This window comes from Oryctolagus cuniculus, chromosome X (genome assembly GCF_051225735.1).
Source record: "Oryctolagus cuniculus isolate XC-2025 breed Fujian yellow rabbit chromosome X, ASM5122573v1, whole genome shotgun sequence".
Taxonomy (NCBI): domain Eukaryota; kingdom Metazoa; phylum Chordata; class Mammalia; order Lagomorpha; family Leporidae; genus Oryctolagus; species Oryctolagus cuniculus.
The window spans coordinates 33,896,540-33,912,248 of record NC_142888.1 but is presented as its reverse complement, the minus strand read 5'-3'; the positions used below and the strand labels follow the sequence as shown (position 1 = coordinate 33,912,248).

The 15,709-nt window shown below is 54.6% G+C and overlaps 1 protein-coding gene across 5 annotated transcripts in view; it reads right to left on the bottom strand.

The window, feature by feature from the left end:
* Positions 1-11,559, bottom strand: part of PPP1R3F (protein phosphatase 1 regulatory subunit 3F) — a 67,463-nt gene extending 55,904 nt beyond the window's left edge. The window contains exons 1-3 of one of the 5 annotated variants that reach the window (XM_089324337.1): positions 10,037-11,114; positions 711-766; positions 383-462 (exon numbers count right to left, since the gene is read on the bottom strand). In XM_089324337.1, coding sequence (XP_089180463.1) covers positions 383-462; positions 711-766; positions 10,037-11,037 — 1,137 coding nt within the window. In that variant the 5' untranslated portion in view covers positions 11,038-11,114. Of the gene's footprint in view, positions 1-382; positions 466-710; positions 767-5,475; positions 7,498-10,036 lie in introns of those variants that run through there. The other 4 variants (XM_089324336.1, XM_051827109.3, XM_051827110.3 and 1 more) reach the window with 4 other exon arrangements.
* Between the last annotated feature and the right edge of the window lie 4,150 nt (positions 11,560-15,709).

Genomic DNA, 15,709 nt, shown 5'->3' with positions numbered 1-15,709 from the left:
AAACTACTGATCTCCAAGGCTTTCCCCTTCTCTGCTCCCTCCCATCCCTGTTTCTCCTTAGCATTTCTCATCATCTAAAATAACATATATCTCACCCCAGTGACACACAAGCCCTCATAAAGACAGCTTTTCTGTGTGTGCTGTCTCCTTGGGGTCTCACAGAGCAAGCTCTCCCAAAGCTCCCTACCAAGGGAGAGGTCTCCTAGCCCCAGGGGAATAACTGCCTTCTCCCTCTCCCCATCAGGTTCAGATTTAGGGGATGGCTCTCCAACGTAGGGTGGACCCACAGCTACTTGGCCCTACCCCCACCCAGGTCCAGCTGTGCTCATACTGTGAGCCTCCCATCAGGCTGGGCCCCCTGGGGCTGCCAGGCCCCGCTTACCTGCAGTGTCATCTGGGGCCATGGACGGAGAGGGGTGGGAGCCACCAGAGGGCCCACTGACTCCTGAACATCAGGGCACTCTGCTGGAGAGAAGAGAAGTGTTGGGCAAGACAGACATACAAGCAGTCCTGACTGTGTGCAGAGTATCTGCCATCCCAGCCCCTTTGGCAGGGTTGCCTCTGAAGCTTTCCAGGATAGCCTAAGCCGGGCGCGAAGTGGGGCTCTTTTTTTCTTTCTCTCTCTCTCTCTTTTTTTTTTTATAGAAAGAAAATGGGGCAAGAAAAAATGGCGGATAAGGGCTCAGTCGCCAAGCTCGCCAGCTGCTTACCCACAGCAGGGGCGTTATCATCCAGGCTCTTCATCCTCAGCTCTTCCTCAACAGGCCTGTGGGGCAGAGAGAGTACATGGGCTGCCTTGCCCATCAAATTCCTACACGGTCATCGGAAAGTTATGACATACGGGAAAGTATAAAGGGGGGGGGGGGGACTACACATCAGCCGGAAACAACCGCTGCGACCTTTTTGGCAAAATTCCTTGCAGACATCCTCTGAAAGCATTTTAGATCCTACAGACATCATTTCACAGCTGGCTTTGCCCATGGAACAGTAACGAGGCATCAGGATGGACTTTCGCACACAGTGAAAAACGGTCGCTCCCTACGCAACAGTACACGCACTCGTTGCCACTTAGGTAACCATTCTCTCCCTACTGAGCAGCTAAGTTGCTGCCCTCATTTTGCTGCCACAGAACAAACTTCAGCACTCAGCACTGGGCCTAGTTTTGGCAACAGCTGGGGTCATTTCTGTAGGGGAAACTCCTGGCCGTGGAAGAAGCTATCTATTTGGAGCAAGGGCAGGTGAAGACCACGCCCGCGGGCAGCAGCCGCAGCTCGGAGGAAAGAAAGCAAACAGAATGAGAAGGCGGGGCCTACATCCGCCCTCCCCCCACCCCCACGTCAGCCTGGCAGCTCACTGTACCTCCTCGCCTGTAACACGGAGCATGGAGGAGCCAGGACGTGCACGCCAAGGTTGGGGGAAGGGGTGAGGACAGATGGCCAGATGTCAGGGCCTGTCACATAGCAGGGCCTAAAGCAACAGAAGTGCTCCCTGGTCTTGCTCCTGCTTCGCCAGGTGAGTGAAATCCCTAAGTGGCAGAAGCCCAGTGTATCCCAGCAAGATCCTGCCAGGGGTGGGCTCTCACCAAGGAAGCACCGCTGTCCTCCTTCCCACAACTTGGCATCCGAGGTCTACAGCAAGGGAAGCACTAAGATGTGGAACTGACGCAAGGCCACTTCCGGAGGGGCAGTGTGACAACGCTGACATTTCTGCAAACGCTTGAAACATTTTGAAAACACCTAACCAACTGCCTTCACGGAAACAGAATGTCACTAGCCGACCCAGAAATAGTCCTTACTATGGCATTAGGGACTGTTCTAAGTACTCCTCCTATTCGTGTATCAATTTCATCCTTATAACCGCCCCCCCCACCCCACCCCATGAGGTAGGTCCTTTCAATCTTCTGAAGCAAGCAGTGCTATTATCCCCATTCTACAGACGGTGAAATGGAGGCTGAGCAAATGGCTCAAAGTCACGTAGCTGAGAGCAAAACTCAGACCCTTCTTGGACAAGAGACACCAGGGTCTTACCCAAAACCATCTCCAATCCTTCCTGGAAGTAGACAGAGGGGGCATCAACAATAGACACGATCCCTCGCTCCCACCTTCATGCAGGTGTTTCTCTGCACCGGCCTTTCACCCATGCATTCAGTCCCAGTCTCCCGACCTCCACAGACACATGGCTCAGAGACCCCAAGGCACAGAGCGGCTGTGATAACTGCTTTTTATCGGTAATCTCAGAGGCGGCTTGAACCATGCACACAGATCCAAAGTCTGAAAGCACTGCAGGGGCCAGTTTGCCTTCCTCCATGGTGTAGGGCTCACACATCCTGCCAGAGGCCTTTTCCTCAGATACCACAAGGCCTGGGGTGGATGAGTCTGGGAACCCAGCCACCAGCTCCCACATGGGCAAGAAAGGGTGACACAGAGCAAACCAGCTTGGTCCTAGCACCAGTTTCCTCCATGAGTCTAAATCCAGGTCTTTGGAATTTGAGGCTCCACATGATTTCTGCCCAGCTGTGCTTCTTTCGCTGGCATAAGCCCTTCATTACAGAAAACGTCATCTTCCTCTGGTCTTCTAAACCAAGAGCCACAGACAGACAGAAAGCCAGCCCTCCTTCCCATAGGCAAGTCTTCCCTTGTCATCTTGCCCAGTCCTGACATGCAGGACACCAGGCTTTCGCAAGCCATGACAGAGTGACAGATAGCAGAGAGAAAAGGGAAGGACTCAGCCAGCCAGCCAGCCAGCCAGCAGGAAAGGGAGTCTAAAGTTCAGCTGAAGGAAGAAGAGGCAGGAGGAAAAAAGAAAAATAAATACAAAATAAATCCTTCAGAAATCCCCCAAAGCACCTCAACCACAGCCAAGGGAGGCACAGAGAGAGGGAATGCTCAAAGATCAGGACAGGGTCGGCACTGTGCCATAGCAGGTGAAGCCGCCACCTGCAGTGTCGGCATCCTATATGGGCATCGGTTCAAGTTCCAGCTGTTCCTCTTCCGATCCAGCTCTCTGCTATGGCCTGGGAAAGCAGCAGCAGATGACCCAAGTCCATGTGGGAGACCTGGAAGAAGCTCCTGGCTTCAGATCAGCCCAGCCAGAGGAATTGTGGCCATTTGGGGACTGAACCAGCAGATGGAAGACCCCTCCCGCCCGCCCTCCCTCCCTCTCTCTCTCTCTCTCTCTGCCTCTCTGTAACTCTGCCTTTCAAATAAATAAATAAATCTTTAAAAAAAAATCAGGTCAAGAAACTCAGCCAATCTCAAGATCTGTGAAGTCAATAGAGGCACAGGTGGCTCTCCCCACCACCAAATGCAGAGAAATGAAAGGAGGCACAAACATTTAGCATTTGCCTCCTCCAACATGGCCCTTCTTATTCATACACCACATCGGTTGCAAACCTTTCCATCTGTCCCTCCCAACAACAACCTCCCTCCCCTCTTTTTTTTTTTTGGCCAGTGCAGGAACTAAGGCTCAAGGAACTGTCTCGACACCCACTGGCCACACACCACACCGGTAACAACATCCAAGGAGGGCTCCACTTTGAAGACAGTATTTTGAAATTGTGGGCTCAGGAAGACAACAAGAACAGCTATTCTGCAATGTCTCCAGCAGCGGAAACTCAGGAGCAGCTAGGCGTTTCATCAAAACCAGGACAGTAAGAGAAATCAGGTGCAAACGCAGACTGAGTCACTGAGCACTAACAGAGAAGAGGGCTTCTTAGAAACACACACACACACACACACACACACACACACGGCGGGAGACTAACAACAAAACTGTACCTACAGTATGCCTGCTCATTTTCAAGAAGGAAACCTGCTCTTCTGGCACCAGTCCCACGAGTGTCACGTGGTATCCCCTCCAGGCCAGCAGGCGGTAGCAGGTCAGGGGCACAGAGGCTTGGGATGGCCTGGCCACATGTCCTGTAGCATGGGAACACAACTCAAGCTATCCAAGGGGCCAGATCTGAGAGCGCCACACCAGTCTCCTTTCCTCCTGGAAACTCAACTGCTGCTGCCCTCAGACAGTATCGGGGGTGGACTGAGAAGGGGAAGATTTTGCAAAGAGGAGCTGTTGGCCCCAGCCTAGGCCAGAATGGAAAGAGGGTTGGCCCCAAGCCGGAGAGGGAGCGAGCAAGCCAAGGGCTGCTAAGCCCAGGATGGAGAAGGCAAGCAGCCTCCCAGAGCAGTCGCATCACTGCCATCCCCACAGCTACCAGAGTCTTCCGTGTGTACCCCATGTGCTCATGTTTTCAAAGAACTTTGCCAGCCCAAAGTGGGTCAGGCACTGCAAACCCAAAGGGAAACTCAGCAACCTGTGGCTCCCATGGAGTCAAGCTGATTTGAGAATGCTGACTCTCCTGCAATACTTGGAACCTCGGTTACCCCAAGCCGTCTGCTCTCCGAATAGAAGAGTGTGAAGGCAGCTGGGAAAGCCTGCACTGAGCTATGTGGGGCACTGCCTTGCCTTCCCCAGCACGGGTGTCAGCCTCAGCTCCGCGACCTGCAAAACACGACAGCAAGTGGAGAGCGAGCAGGTGATGGTGCCCCGGGCCTCTTGCATGGCGCCAACTTCCTCCTTTGACCATGCGCCGCGGTCAGAAGTGCATGTTACGCTCGCTCTAACTCAGCACACATGCTAGTGTAACTGAAAGACGCTTGTTCTCTGCAGGAAACGCTTACCTTGACCGCGCATCGTGCCACACTCTGCTAACCTCCCATGCTGGTGGGGATGTTTTTGAACCTTGGAACCCAGCAAATTGATGATTTCACATCACAAGTAAGGGTCGGGATGTGAAATCTGGAGCTGTGTAGCCTAAGGCAAGTTGCTCAACCTCTCTGCGCCTCAGCTGTAAAGAGGGGATCGCAGTCATAACACCTACCTCAGGGCACTGCCGAGCTGAGGCAATGTTTGAAAAGTCTGTGTAAAGCGTTGAACAAACAGGAATGCCCTTCAAGGTCCCACTGAGGGAAACCAGGGCTCTGGGAAGGAAAGCAAGCTGCCCAGTGCTGGCCAGCTGGTAAGACACATCGCCCAGCCTGGCACAGCCATTCCAAACGAGGGCACAGGGCCCTGGAGTGGGACCATGCAGGCAGACATCCTGGCTGTGCCACTTCCCTAGCACATGGCTTCACCCTCCCATCCATATCCATAACGCCCCTTGCCAGTTCTCTGTGGAGTAAAAGGCGATCACTTTCACATTAAACAGTCACTCTCCAGAAAAAAAAAAAAAAGCACAACGAAGCTCACCCCTGCCCCATCCTGTTTCAACTGCGGTCGTTCTGGCTTCCCCTAAGGCTGCCACCTCAGCTACCATGCGTAGGATCCCCATCCACTGAGTTACAGGTGCACCCTGCGAAACTGAGATCTTACTGTACAGCAGTTCCGGTGACAGCCCCTGGAGACGCAACGGCGAGCAAAGCCCACTAGGAAGCTTATGACTTAAGGTGGAGGAAGACATTAAAAAAAAAATACTCGCACTCATTCTTTCAACAGACATTTATTGCGCATCTGCTAAGTGCCAGGCAGCGGGGCAGGGGCAGGCCTGTGGGAAATAACAGTGGTGAACACAAGCTGAGCAGGTTCCTACCCCTCATGGAGCTTACAGTCTAGCAGGGCAGAGTCATCGGATAGCCCCCTGATGAAGGCCTCGCTGCAGACTCCGGGCAGCGCCTTCAGAGAAGGGAAAAGAATGCCCGAGAACAAGGGGGCCTGGCCCGGAGCACAGGCTCAGAGAGGGCTTAAGGAAGCGTAGAAGGAAACCAAGCAAGGGAAGCGGGGTTGGGGGGAGTGAGGGAGCGAGAGGCTACTCAGGAACACTGGGGAGGGGATGAACACAGCCCCAAACAAGAGTTGGGGGGAATCTTTGGTGTATCAGTCAAGTGGAGACACCAAGGTGGGAGGCAAGAGGCTGAAGGAAAAGAAGGGCCAGAGAATTCGGAGGCGAAGCAGCAGCGTATGGTCCCAAGGCCTGGGAAGAAAGTATCTTAGGTCAGAGTAGTCGACCCATTTCAAGAACCACCAGCGTGAGCCACCTTCAGAATCTGGCCGATGCAGGGGCTGAGAGCAGACAAAGTAAAGTGCCAGCAGAGCTTTAGACATTAAATGGCGGGGGGGAGGGGGCGATTAGGTGCTGGCTAGGGGCAGTGAGGAGAGAAGATGCGCTCAGCTCAGCAGACACAGGACAGGGGACCAGCCCGGGGAAATCAACCACCGGGACCAGGAGAACATCTGCCAGGAGAGGAAAGGGGATGGCTGATGTCCACATGTGGAGCAAATGGCAGCCATCAGGAGCTGGCCGGAGGGGGGAGGGGGAGGGGGAGGAGGAGTCCCCCCCACACACGCCTGGACCACAAGAGAGGGAAATCAGTTTGCAGGCTGGGGAGCTGCAAGTTGTAGGCAGTTCCCTTCTTATGGCTTCTATTTTGTTTTTTGTCTGTTTATTTATTTTTTGGAAGCAGGAGGTTAAAAGTCTGAAGGGAAAGGACATTGCAGAGTCGCATCAGAGAAGAGACAACGGGGGGTCAGAAAAAAAGACTGCCACGTGGGGTAGCCAATGACCCTGAATCTGTGGCTCACTACATCTCATGTCTCTAACAGCTGGGCTGCTGGGCTGCCCCAGGTGGAGGTGGATGGGGGGGGTGGGGGTCAACATGAGAAGTCTACAAGCCAAACATTCCTGGTGAAGGAAGCAGCATGGGCAAAGGCCCTGGGGCAGGAGGGAGCAAGGCCCTCTGGAATAACAGACCCCGGCGTCAGCTCAGACAGGTGTAAGACCAGAAGCTGGCAGAGGCCACACTTCAGGGTGGAGCACGGAGTAAGTTCTTCCTTGGTCTTTCTTTTATGTAAGAGGAACCAAAACACCATTTGAGGGTGTTGAGCCAAAGCAAATCAGGAGGGTTCCTCCCCGAACCACAGCCCGGGGATTCTGGAGTCTGCAAGCCTCAGTTTGCTCATCCAGGAAAAGAGGATTAAAAACCACCTACATCACAGGATTAATCGAGACTTCGCAATTAAAAACCCTAGCAAAGTGCCTGGGCATACCGCAAGTCCTCCATACCCACCCCTCCCACCCAGTTCCGCCCCAAGCCCTTGGCCATCTTAGCACCAGTCAGCTTCTCTTTCTCCCTGCTTGAGCCTTGCACTATGCCCAGCACATAGTAGGCCCCTAAGAAATGCTTGCTGATGGGTTCTCTCTAAGCCTAAGAGTGAGCCCAAGACCAGTCCAACAGCTCTGCATTTCTGCTGGCTACAGACACCTCCCGTGCCCCTGCCCTCATAGGGTCATGCCCAGCGTACAGTGAGTGGACCTGCAGCCAACACGTTCTCAACAGGAAGCCCTCCAGGATGGGGCTCCCACAGGCAAAGGATATCCCCTGTGATCCTCTACATTTCCCAGTGGGGCTGGGTCGCAGGGGTTGGCTGTTCTTCAACAGCGCTCCAAGGCACCGGTGGCACACAGGTTTTGAGACAATAATAAGTTGAAATGTACTCGCCGCCGACCTACAAAGAAAACCTTATCACTGATCTTGCAGTGAGCACCAGCCTCCCCTTTGCAAGAGCTAAGATCAAAAGATAAAGAAGCTATCAAAAAGCCATCTGCCCACTTAAAATAATATCACAAGTCATGTTAGGAACCACAGACCCGGGGCCAGATACCAAAACAATTGTCTGAACGAGCTGCTTCAATTTCTCCTTAAAACCACCCCATGTATTTTAAAAGAAAAACACGCTCTCCACCCACCTCGGCCCTGCAAGGTTTTGATTTCTCTGTTCCCTTCCTCTCACACTCTTTAAAATGACCAAACTGTCACCCAAACTGTCGCATCTTCCAGACAGGGCTCCCACGACAGCCGGCTGAGATGACTTGGGCAAAGCGATAGAAACGAGAATGGATGGGGCACTGGGACGGCTCAATCTCTTGATCTGGGCAGTGGTTATGCAAGTACATACATATGTACAAATCCATCGAACTGTACCCCAAATATCAGTACACTTCATGAAGGCATAGCCCAATAAAGCAATCCCCCACCACCACCACCCCAAAAAAAAAAAAAAAAAAAAAGAAAGCAAAACGTGCTGGGAACTCCAACTTTGAAATCTCAGAATTTGCCCCGAATCCCGCCAGGTCTTCCAGAGGATCAGTAGTTTAAATTAAAAGAAAAAAAAAAGCCCCTAGCATTTCCTCCCTGGTCCTGTCACTCCTGGCTGAGTGGCTTTGAGCGAGCTGGCTCGCCTCTCAGGGGTTAATTTCTCTCTCAATTAAATGGCCATAACCACAGCACCTACACCACACAGCATGCACAAAAAGCCGAAGGAGAGAGGGTGGGTCTGACACTTATCACAGAGAGCAGTAAATACTGGCCGTCTTTATGTTTTTCTGCTACCACCAGGCTTCAGATAGCTTGCCCGTTTGCCACAAACAATCCAGTCACACAAAGGAACTGTCATACCCATTTAGCAGATGAAGAAACAGAGGCAAGGCTCTATAGCTGACGATGGGCAGAGTCGAGTTGGGCTCAGGTTTTGTGTGCTTTTACTCGTATCCCATAAAGTACATGCCGTAATTATCTGTTTCCCAGACAAGGGTCCTGAGGCAGAGTGGGGTTAAGAGTCGGCCATGGTCAGGGCTAGGATTTGAACCCAGGCAATCTGATGGCAGAAAACCTGCTCTGAAATGCTGCCTGCTCCCTCTCCATGAGGCTGCCAGAGGCAGCGGGGCTCACAGGTCCTAGGTGAGTAGGTGCTTGCCTGCGGGCTCTCCTCCCGGGGCGCATCTGCCCATCAGCCCAGAGCTAGACCTCTCTGAACCACTTATAGCCCGAAGCCTGTCAGGACCAATAGATCCCACAGATCCCTTGCTGCAGCCACTGTACTAATCAAGCACACACAAGGTCCCAAGAAAGCATTTTCCCAGTCCCATTCCCAGTTCTTCCAGGAACAGGGCAATGTATGTCCCCAGGGACTCTACTGAGCACGGGCACTCGAGATGACCACACAAAGAATCGGGCCGGGCTGCTGCCCTTGAAGAACTCTGAGCTTCATAGGAAAAACCTAGCATCGGGGCCTCCTGGGCTATAACTGGCTATCTCTCCAAGCCCCCGGGCAAGTCTCATTCCTGTCTGCTTCTGCCTCTGCCAGAGCCACTACTTTCCCTTGACAATGGCCTCAGCCCCTCACCTCTGCAGGCCTCACACTGGAGCATAACAGTAAAGAGCGTGCACAGGCTTCAAGGTCAAACATGGCTGAACTGGAAAAGCCAGGAACCATCACTTCCTCAACCAAGTTCTCCACCACTGAGACCCTAGCGCCCTGCAGTCAGATAGGATCAGATTCCATATCCCCACTGGCAAGGCCCTCGGTCTAGACTACCATTGTCACTGTTGTTCTCTCGGCTCCAACACACTGCCCATCATTCACACCAAGCTCAGTCACCTCAGGACCTTTGCACTCACTGTTCCTCTACCTAGAACACTCTCGTTCCACATATGCACACAACTCTTCCTCTTATCACCCAGGACTCCCAACTGTACCTCCAACAAGTACTCCCTGTTCCCCTCCTACAAACCCCACCACCTCCCACATCTGCACATACCTCTTCGTCATCCAACACTCACCTCCTCAAAAGCTCTCTCCCTAAGCGCCATGTCTAAAATAGCCATCACTCCCCCAGCTACCCCTCACTCTGTTTCTGCTCCTCTTTCTGCTCAGCGGCTAAGCTTGTCCCTGTTTATCTCAGCTGCTTGCTTGTCCTTTCCACCTGTGGCCCGCAAGAGGCATCTGTATGATCCCTGAGACTAACGAGGATATCTGTCTTGCCCAGGGCTTCACAGGGGGGAACTCAACCAACGAATGAATGAAAGCCCAGGAATGAAAACAGTGCCTCACACACGTTAAGGTCTCCATCACACTTTGCCTAACCAACTGAATGCCCCCTCTTCCCTGTCCTGAAGAGCAGGCCTGGGAGGGAGGGGGGAGCCTGCACCAGGGTGGGGGGGACATTTGGCCCTGTGTTGGCGGAGGTGGCGCTGGCAGACATTACCTGCGCCTCACCGGTTTCATGCAGCTCTTCAGCTGCCTGGCCTCTGCCTCCACGGGACCCTGGCACTCGGGCTGTGGCTCCAGCTGCTGCTGCTGGGGCAGCCCTTCGGCATCAGTGGGTGTGGGAGCGGGTGCGATCCGGAGCAGGACTGTGTAGTTGCGGCCGTGGTTGTTGGCCCAGAAAGTGCCCTCGGGGGTCTCATAGCGCACCACGAAGTCAAGGCGCGCCCCATCGCCCGCGCCCTCAGCAAAGGGCAACTGGAAGGCAAAGCGGTCGGTGCGGCCGCCGTCGTCGGGCGAGGAGGCGGCTGCCTGGCCGGGCCCCAGGCCGAGACCCGGATCCAGGATGGGATCTCCTGCTCCTGTGCCTCCTGCTCCTGCCCACGGCGGGCTGCGCGGGACGTAGCGCGCTGGGTGGTCGCAGAAGGAAGCCCAGCCGTCGTGTGAGGCCCGCACGTGCACCGCCTTCTCGAAGGAGCGGTTCAGCACGCGCACCAACCCGCGCAGCACCGGCGGGCGTCCCCCAGGCACCCACACCCCGACACCCCCGGGGACCGCTCCGGGAGGCGGCAGCAGCGCCTCCAGCTCCACCATCACGCGCCCCAAGCGCTCCAGACGGCCCGGCGCGGGCGGCAGCGAAAATGTGGGCACCAGGTAAAACCCCCCGCCAGCGGGGACGGGGCACAGCGGCGAGGGCTCGGGACAGGCCTCCTCTTCCTCCTCCCCTTCATCCCCATCCTCGCCATCGTCGTCCTCGTCAGCCCCGCCGCCGCCGCCGCCGCCGCCATCTTGCCCGGTCGCCGCGGCCATCTTGCCCGCCCCGGGCCCGCCCCACGGCCGGTAGCGGCGCAGCTGCGCCAGCGGCAGCCCCAGGGCCTCGTCGGCGAACAGCACCCTCCGCGGGGCCGCCGCCGCCTCAACCGAGGCGCGGGGCTCGCCCGCGGCTGGCGAGGGGGGCGCGGGATGCCGCAGCGGGGGCTCCACAGGGGCCGTGCGCGCCATAGCGGCGGCGGCGGCGGCGGCACCGGCGGCGGCACCGGCGGGGGCAGGGCCTGAAGGGGCGGGCAGCCAATGGGAAGGCCAGCGCGGGGGGGGTTACGGCTCACGGGGGGCGTAGGCGGCGAGATGAAGACGGGTATAGCAGGGAGCCAATGGGCAGCTGCGCGTGGCTGACGCAGGCGATGAATTGGGAGCCGGAGAAGCACGCAGCCAATGGGGATGCCCGAGAGTGGGCGGTGCAGGAGGGCGGGCTGATCGGAGAAATCAATGGGGAGGCCGGGATGGGGGTGCTGCGGGATCCAGGATGTAGCGAGCCGAAGTAGGACAGTTCATGAGGAAGCCTGAGTGGCAGTGGCGAGTGGGTGGCTGGGAAAGTGGAATGGCTGCAGGCGATGGGAGCAGCAGGGAGCGAAGAGGGAGAAGCCCGAAAAGTGGGAGATTCGTGGCTTGCGTAGGCGGAGGGACGGAAGATAGAAACGGAACAGCCAATGGGAAGCCGCGCGCAGATGACGTAGAGGCAGGATGACGAGAATGGCTGCAGCGAGCCAATGTGGGGTCTTGGGAGCGTGCGCTACAGCACTATGGCTTCAAGGGGCGGTGCCAAGGCGAAGCTAGCCAATACAGAGGCTATAAGGAGATCAAGAGGCGGGATGTGAGCGTCCAGAAGGTGGGGACCGTAATGGAAAGAGCCAATGGGGGTGGAGAATGAAGGCGGGAGAGAGGAGGCGGACAGCAGATAGCCAATGGGAGAGCCCCAGTGGAGGCGGTGAGCCCTCAAAGGGCAGTCCTACTAAGGGATGAGCCTATGTTGAGGCTAGAAAAGTGTAGCGGGACAGAGGGAGGACTTGGAGGCCAGACGGGAAAGAGCAGAGTCACAGAGGGCAGTGCAGGTGGTGGTGAAGAAACGCTTGAGCACCCAATAACAAGGCCAGAGGAGAGGGACAGTGCATATGTAGTCTAGGCTGTTGTGGGGTCGAACCACAGAACCATAATGTGTACGCAGCAATCGAAAAGAATGTCCCTCTCGGGATGCGTTTGCCATCTCCCTAACCCTGTGTGACTCCCATTGCCCCAGGAATGCCCCGGGTCCCTAGATAGGCCTAGACTGCATCCCAGTGTGAGACCTAAGAAAGCAAAAAGTTACTGGGTTCCCGCTACCTGTCCCGCAGTCTTTGCTTGAGTGGTGCCACTAGCCAAGAATGTTCTTGATTGTTCTTTAATGTCCTTGCTTGATCCTTAGCATTCTCCAACACTTGGCACCATTGTTGAATGAATGGCCAATGGGAAATTCAACTTTCTAGAGGATTAGCTTTTTCTAACTCCAGCTCTGTAAGCCCTGAGCCTGAGTTGATTAGGCGAGCTGGCAGACACTGGCCAAGGTAATCATTAACCAAAGCCTTCTCCTTCCTACCCCCGCTTCCACATCCCACCCGTGACCCCGTGTCCCTTCTCTCCCCATCTCTGCTCATCTCTGCTCCTATTGCTTCTGCTCCTACTGCCTTCTGTTTCCTCTAGCCAATGAACTTATTTCACTCTCCCTTTAAGATCTCACCTGTAGGAACCGAATGTGGCTTTGGCCCACTGAACATGTCCATTCATAGATTACTCTTCCATCCTGGGGGGGGGGGTATTTACTGATCAGCTACTGTGTGCCAGTGTCTGAACATTGCTGTTTTCTCATCAAACCCTCAAGCATTCCTAGGAGGGAGGTGATTCTCCCAACAGCCCCTGTCCTCCTCATGTCCAAGATGGGGTCAGAGATCAGGAAGGGGGGAAAAAAGGCACGAAATAATGGGGGCTTACACAAGAGAGCGCTCTCTTTTTTTCTCGTCTAAAAACATCAAGGCAGCAAGGAGCAGTCTGCAGACCCCTTCCTGCTCACCCCATTTAGACATTAACTGTGTCCTGTTCCAGTCCCAAGACTCTTATTTTCCAACAGATCTGTGGGCTCTATTTCTAAAACTGTTTCCCAAATCCACACCTCTGCTCACCACCTCCACCACTAACACTGTCATCAGTCACCCAGAGCAGTGGCCCACTATGCACTGGCCTGCACCCTGGCCCCTGAAACTCCATTCTGCATTCAGCAATCAGGGGATCCTGCTATGCTGTGAGACAGTTTCTGTCTCCCCTCTGCTCACAGCCCCCCCCCCCCCATGACTTCTTCACTCCGAGCGAAAGCCGAAGTTCTGACCAGGGCCAACAAGGCCCTACATGGTCTAACCCCCTCTTGTCCCCTGTCTCTCACCTCCGCCCTCCTCTTCCTCTCCCTCAGTCCGCTTTAATCACATCGGCTTCCTTGGACACCTTGAACAGGTTGGGTACACTCTCAGTGCCTTTGCACTGGCTGCTTCCTCTGGAGTTCCTCAGTCACCTACATGGCTCCCTCCTCACCTCCTTCAAGTCTGTCAAAGGTGCCCTTCTCTGGGAACTTGCCCTGACCTGTTTAATCCTGCTCTTTCTCCCCTAATTCCCAACCCTGTATTCCAAAAGACTTCCGGTAGAGAGAGGAGGTAATGAACTCTGCCCCTCTGTGCCACCTGACCCCCAGCCCTCACTCTGCAAGGATCCTGGATTCAGCAGTAGTTTGACTGCCCTTCCCACACCCTAGGCCCCACTCCAGTGGCCTCTTGGGATTCTGGCCTACCACCCTCACTCAGTTTTCCTCCCTCTCTCTCTCTCTCTGCAAGTGACAGTAAGGGAGGGATGGTCTGCAGAGGGTGTGAGGAGGATGCAGCTGGCATCTCTGACCTTGAGAGAGAAAACCAACCCCCTCTCCCAGAAGAGCACAGGGACAGGGGCAGGGAACGAGGCCTCAGCTTCTAGAACTGGCCTGGTTTATAATTACACAGGAGGCATAGGGATGTTCAGCCTCAAGTGCGCAGGGAGCATGGGATCATTCATCTTGGGGCTATCCCTATAGTCGGCTCCCTAGGACTCCTTCCCGACAAACATGTTCCTTACTGCCTCCCCTGCTCCCTCCCACACGCCAACATCTGTTAAGCACCTGCTATCCCCGGGGTCTCTGGAGACCTCCAGGCTGGGGCCCTCCTCCGACTTTGCTGCGTCCCCTGGCTGCCCAGCACACACAGGCCAAATCTGGAGCTCAGATGCGTCCCACCAACTCAGAAGCCCCAACTAGTGAAAGTTTTGTTTTGAACTTATGGGAGGGAGGGTTGGGCTTTTTTTTTTTTTAATTGTTGTTGTTGGCTGATTTTTTTTTTTTTTGGTCTTTTTTTTTTCTGCTCACCTTTTTTTTTTTTTTTTTTTTTTTTTTCTTGTCTTCACAAAGCCAGGCCATCAGGCCCATTCTAGGCTTTTCCAGAAAGGTGAGTGGAGTTGAGGAAAGAGGTTCTCTAGTTTTTGAGGGCCTAGAAGGTGGCAGAAGAAGGGGCAGCGGGCTGGGTCTTGGCCACTAGATTTATACTAGGTGAATAAAAAGCTGTTCTGGTTTCTCTTCTCCAGGCCTGAAGCCAGTCCTGCAGAGGGATTGGAGTGGACGCCAGATGACTGGAACCTTGGGCCATGCGGGGGACCCAGGAGCTGGAAGTGTCCGCCGTGGCCCTATCAGGCGACGGGCTCGGAGGCTGCTCTCCCACATGGACCAGTGGCTGGCGGGAGGACGCACTGAAGAAATAAAGGCAACCACGAAATCTTGGTCAACCTTAAAAGCTCACAAGCTTCAAGCCAACCCAAGGAATCTCCAAATCCCAGAACATCCGTGTCATCACCTCCTAGAATTTAAAACCTGAGACCCCTGTGTAACTGCACGTAACGTCCAGCTGACCTCAAAGGTCTATGGTGAAGATAGAATGTGCTCGTTCGCTGGAAGAGTTCAGGGCTTTGGCTGAATCTAGAAAGTTCGAGATCCACGCCAGCGGCATGATGGCGCGTCTTTGGAATCTACAGCCTTGGGAAACAGGGGAGCTCTTCAAAGTAGAAAATCGAACAGGCCGAGGGCCTCAGTGGCATCAGGCCAGGATGTTGCTGATGCAAGAGGGTTGGAGTGGCAAGGGGCCTCTGGAGGTCTTTGTGAGGATGGATGCGTGAATATTGGGCGGGGGGGGGGGGCACTCAGACCTTCCCAGTGAGGTGGCCGTAAGACTCTCCCCTCTTTCCTCACTCAGTGACTCTCAGTGGATTCTGGGAGCCAGTGATTCTCAGATTTTTCGATTCTGTGAAATGTGGGGTTGGGGGGTGGACTCCCCATTTTGTCTGCATCAAGTAACTTATATGACCCTCACTCACCGCGGGAAGAGGGTTGCAGAGCTCCCCTCCCTGGGCAGTAGGAACAGTGGGGACCATATCTATTCCACCTAAGGGGAAACTGAGGCCCGGAGTAGGGCGAGGCCTCTGGAAACCCAGCCTGATGCCATCTCATGCCCAGGTGTCTCCTATCCACATGGACCACTCGGGATTCTCTTTTTCCCAGAGGCCCTCATGGACCCTCTCGTGCACACAATGGTGTCTGCCTCCTCCAGGACACCCCTGTGATTTGTTTGAGTTCTTTTCCCTTCATTTTTTTTTTCAACTCTACACACTTTTGTTTTAAAAACTGTGGTTTCTCATGCACCCTGTTATCTCATTGATACCTCTCACCTCTGTGGTGAGGGGAAGAAATCATATTTTCAGATGACTCTTAAAGGGCAAAGAAAAAACCCAAAATTTCAAAATT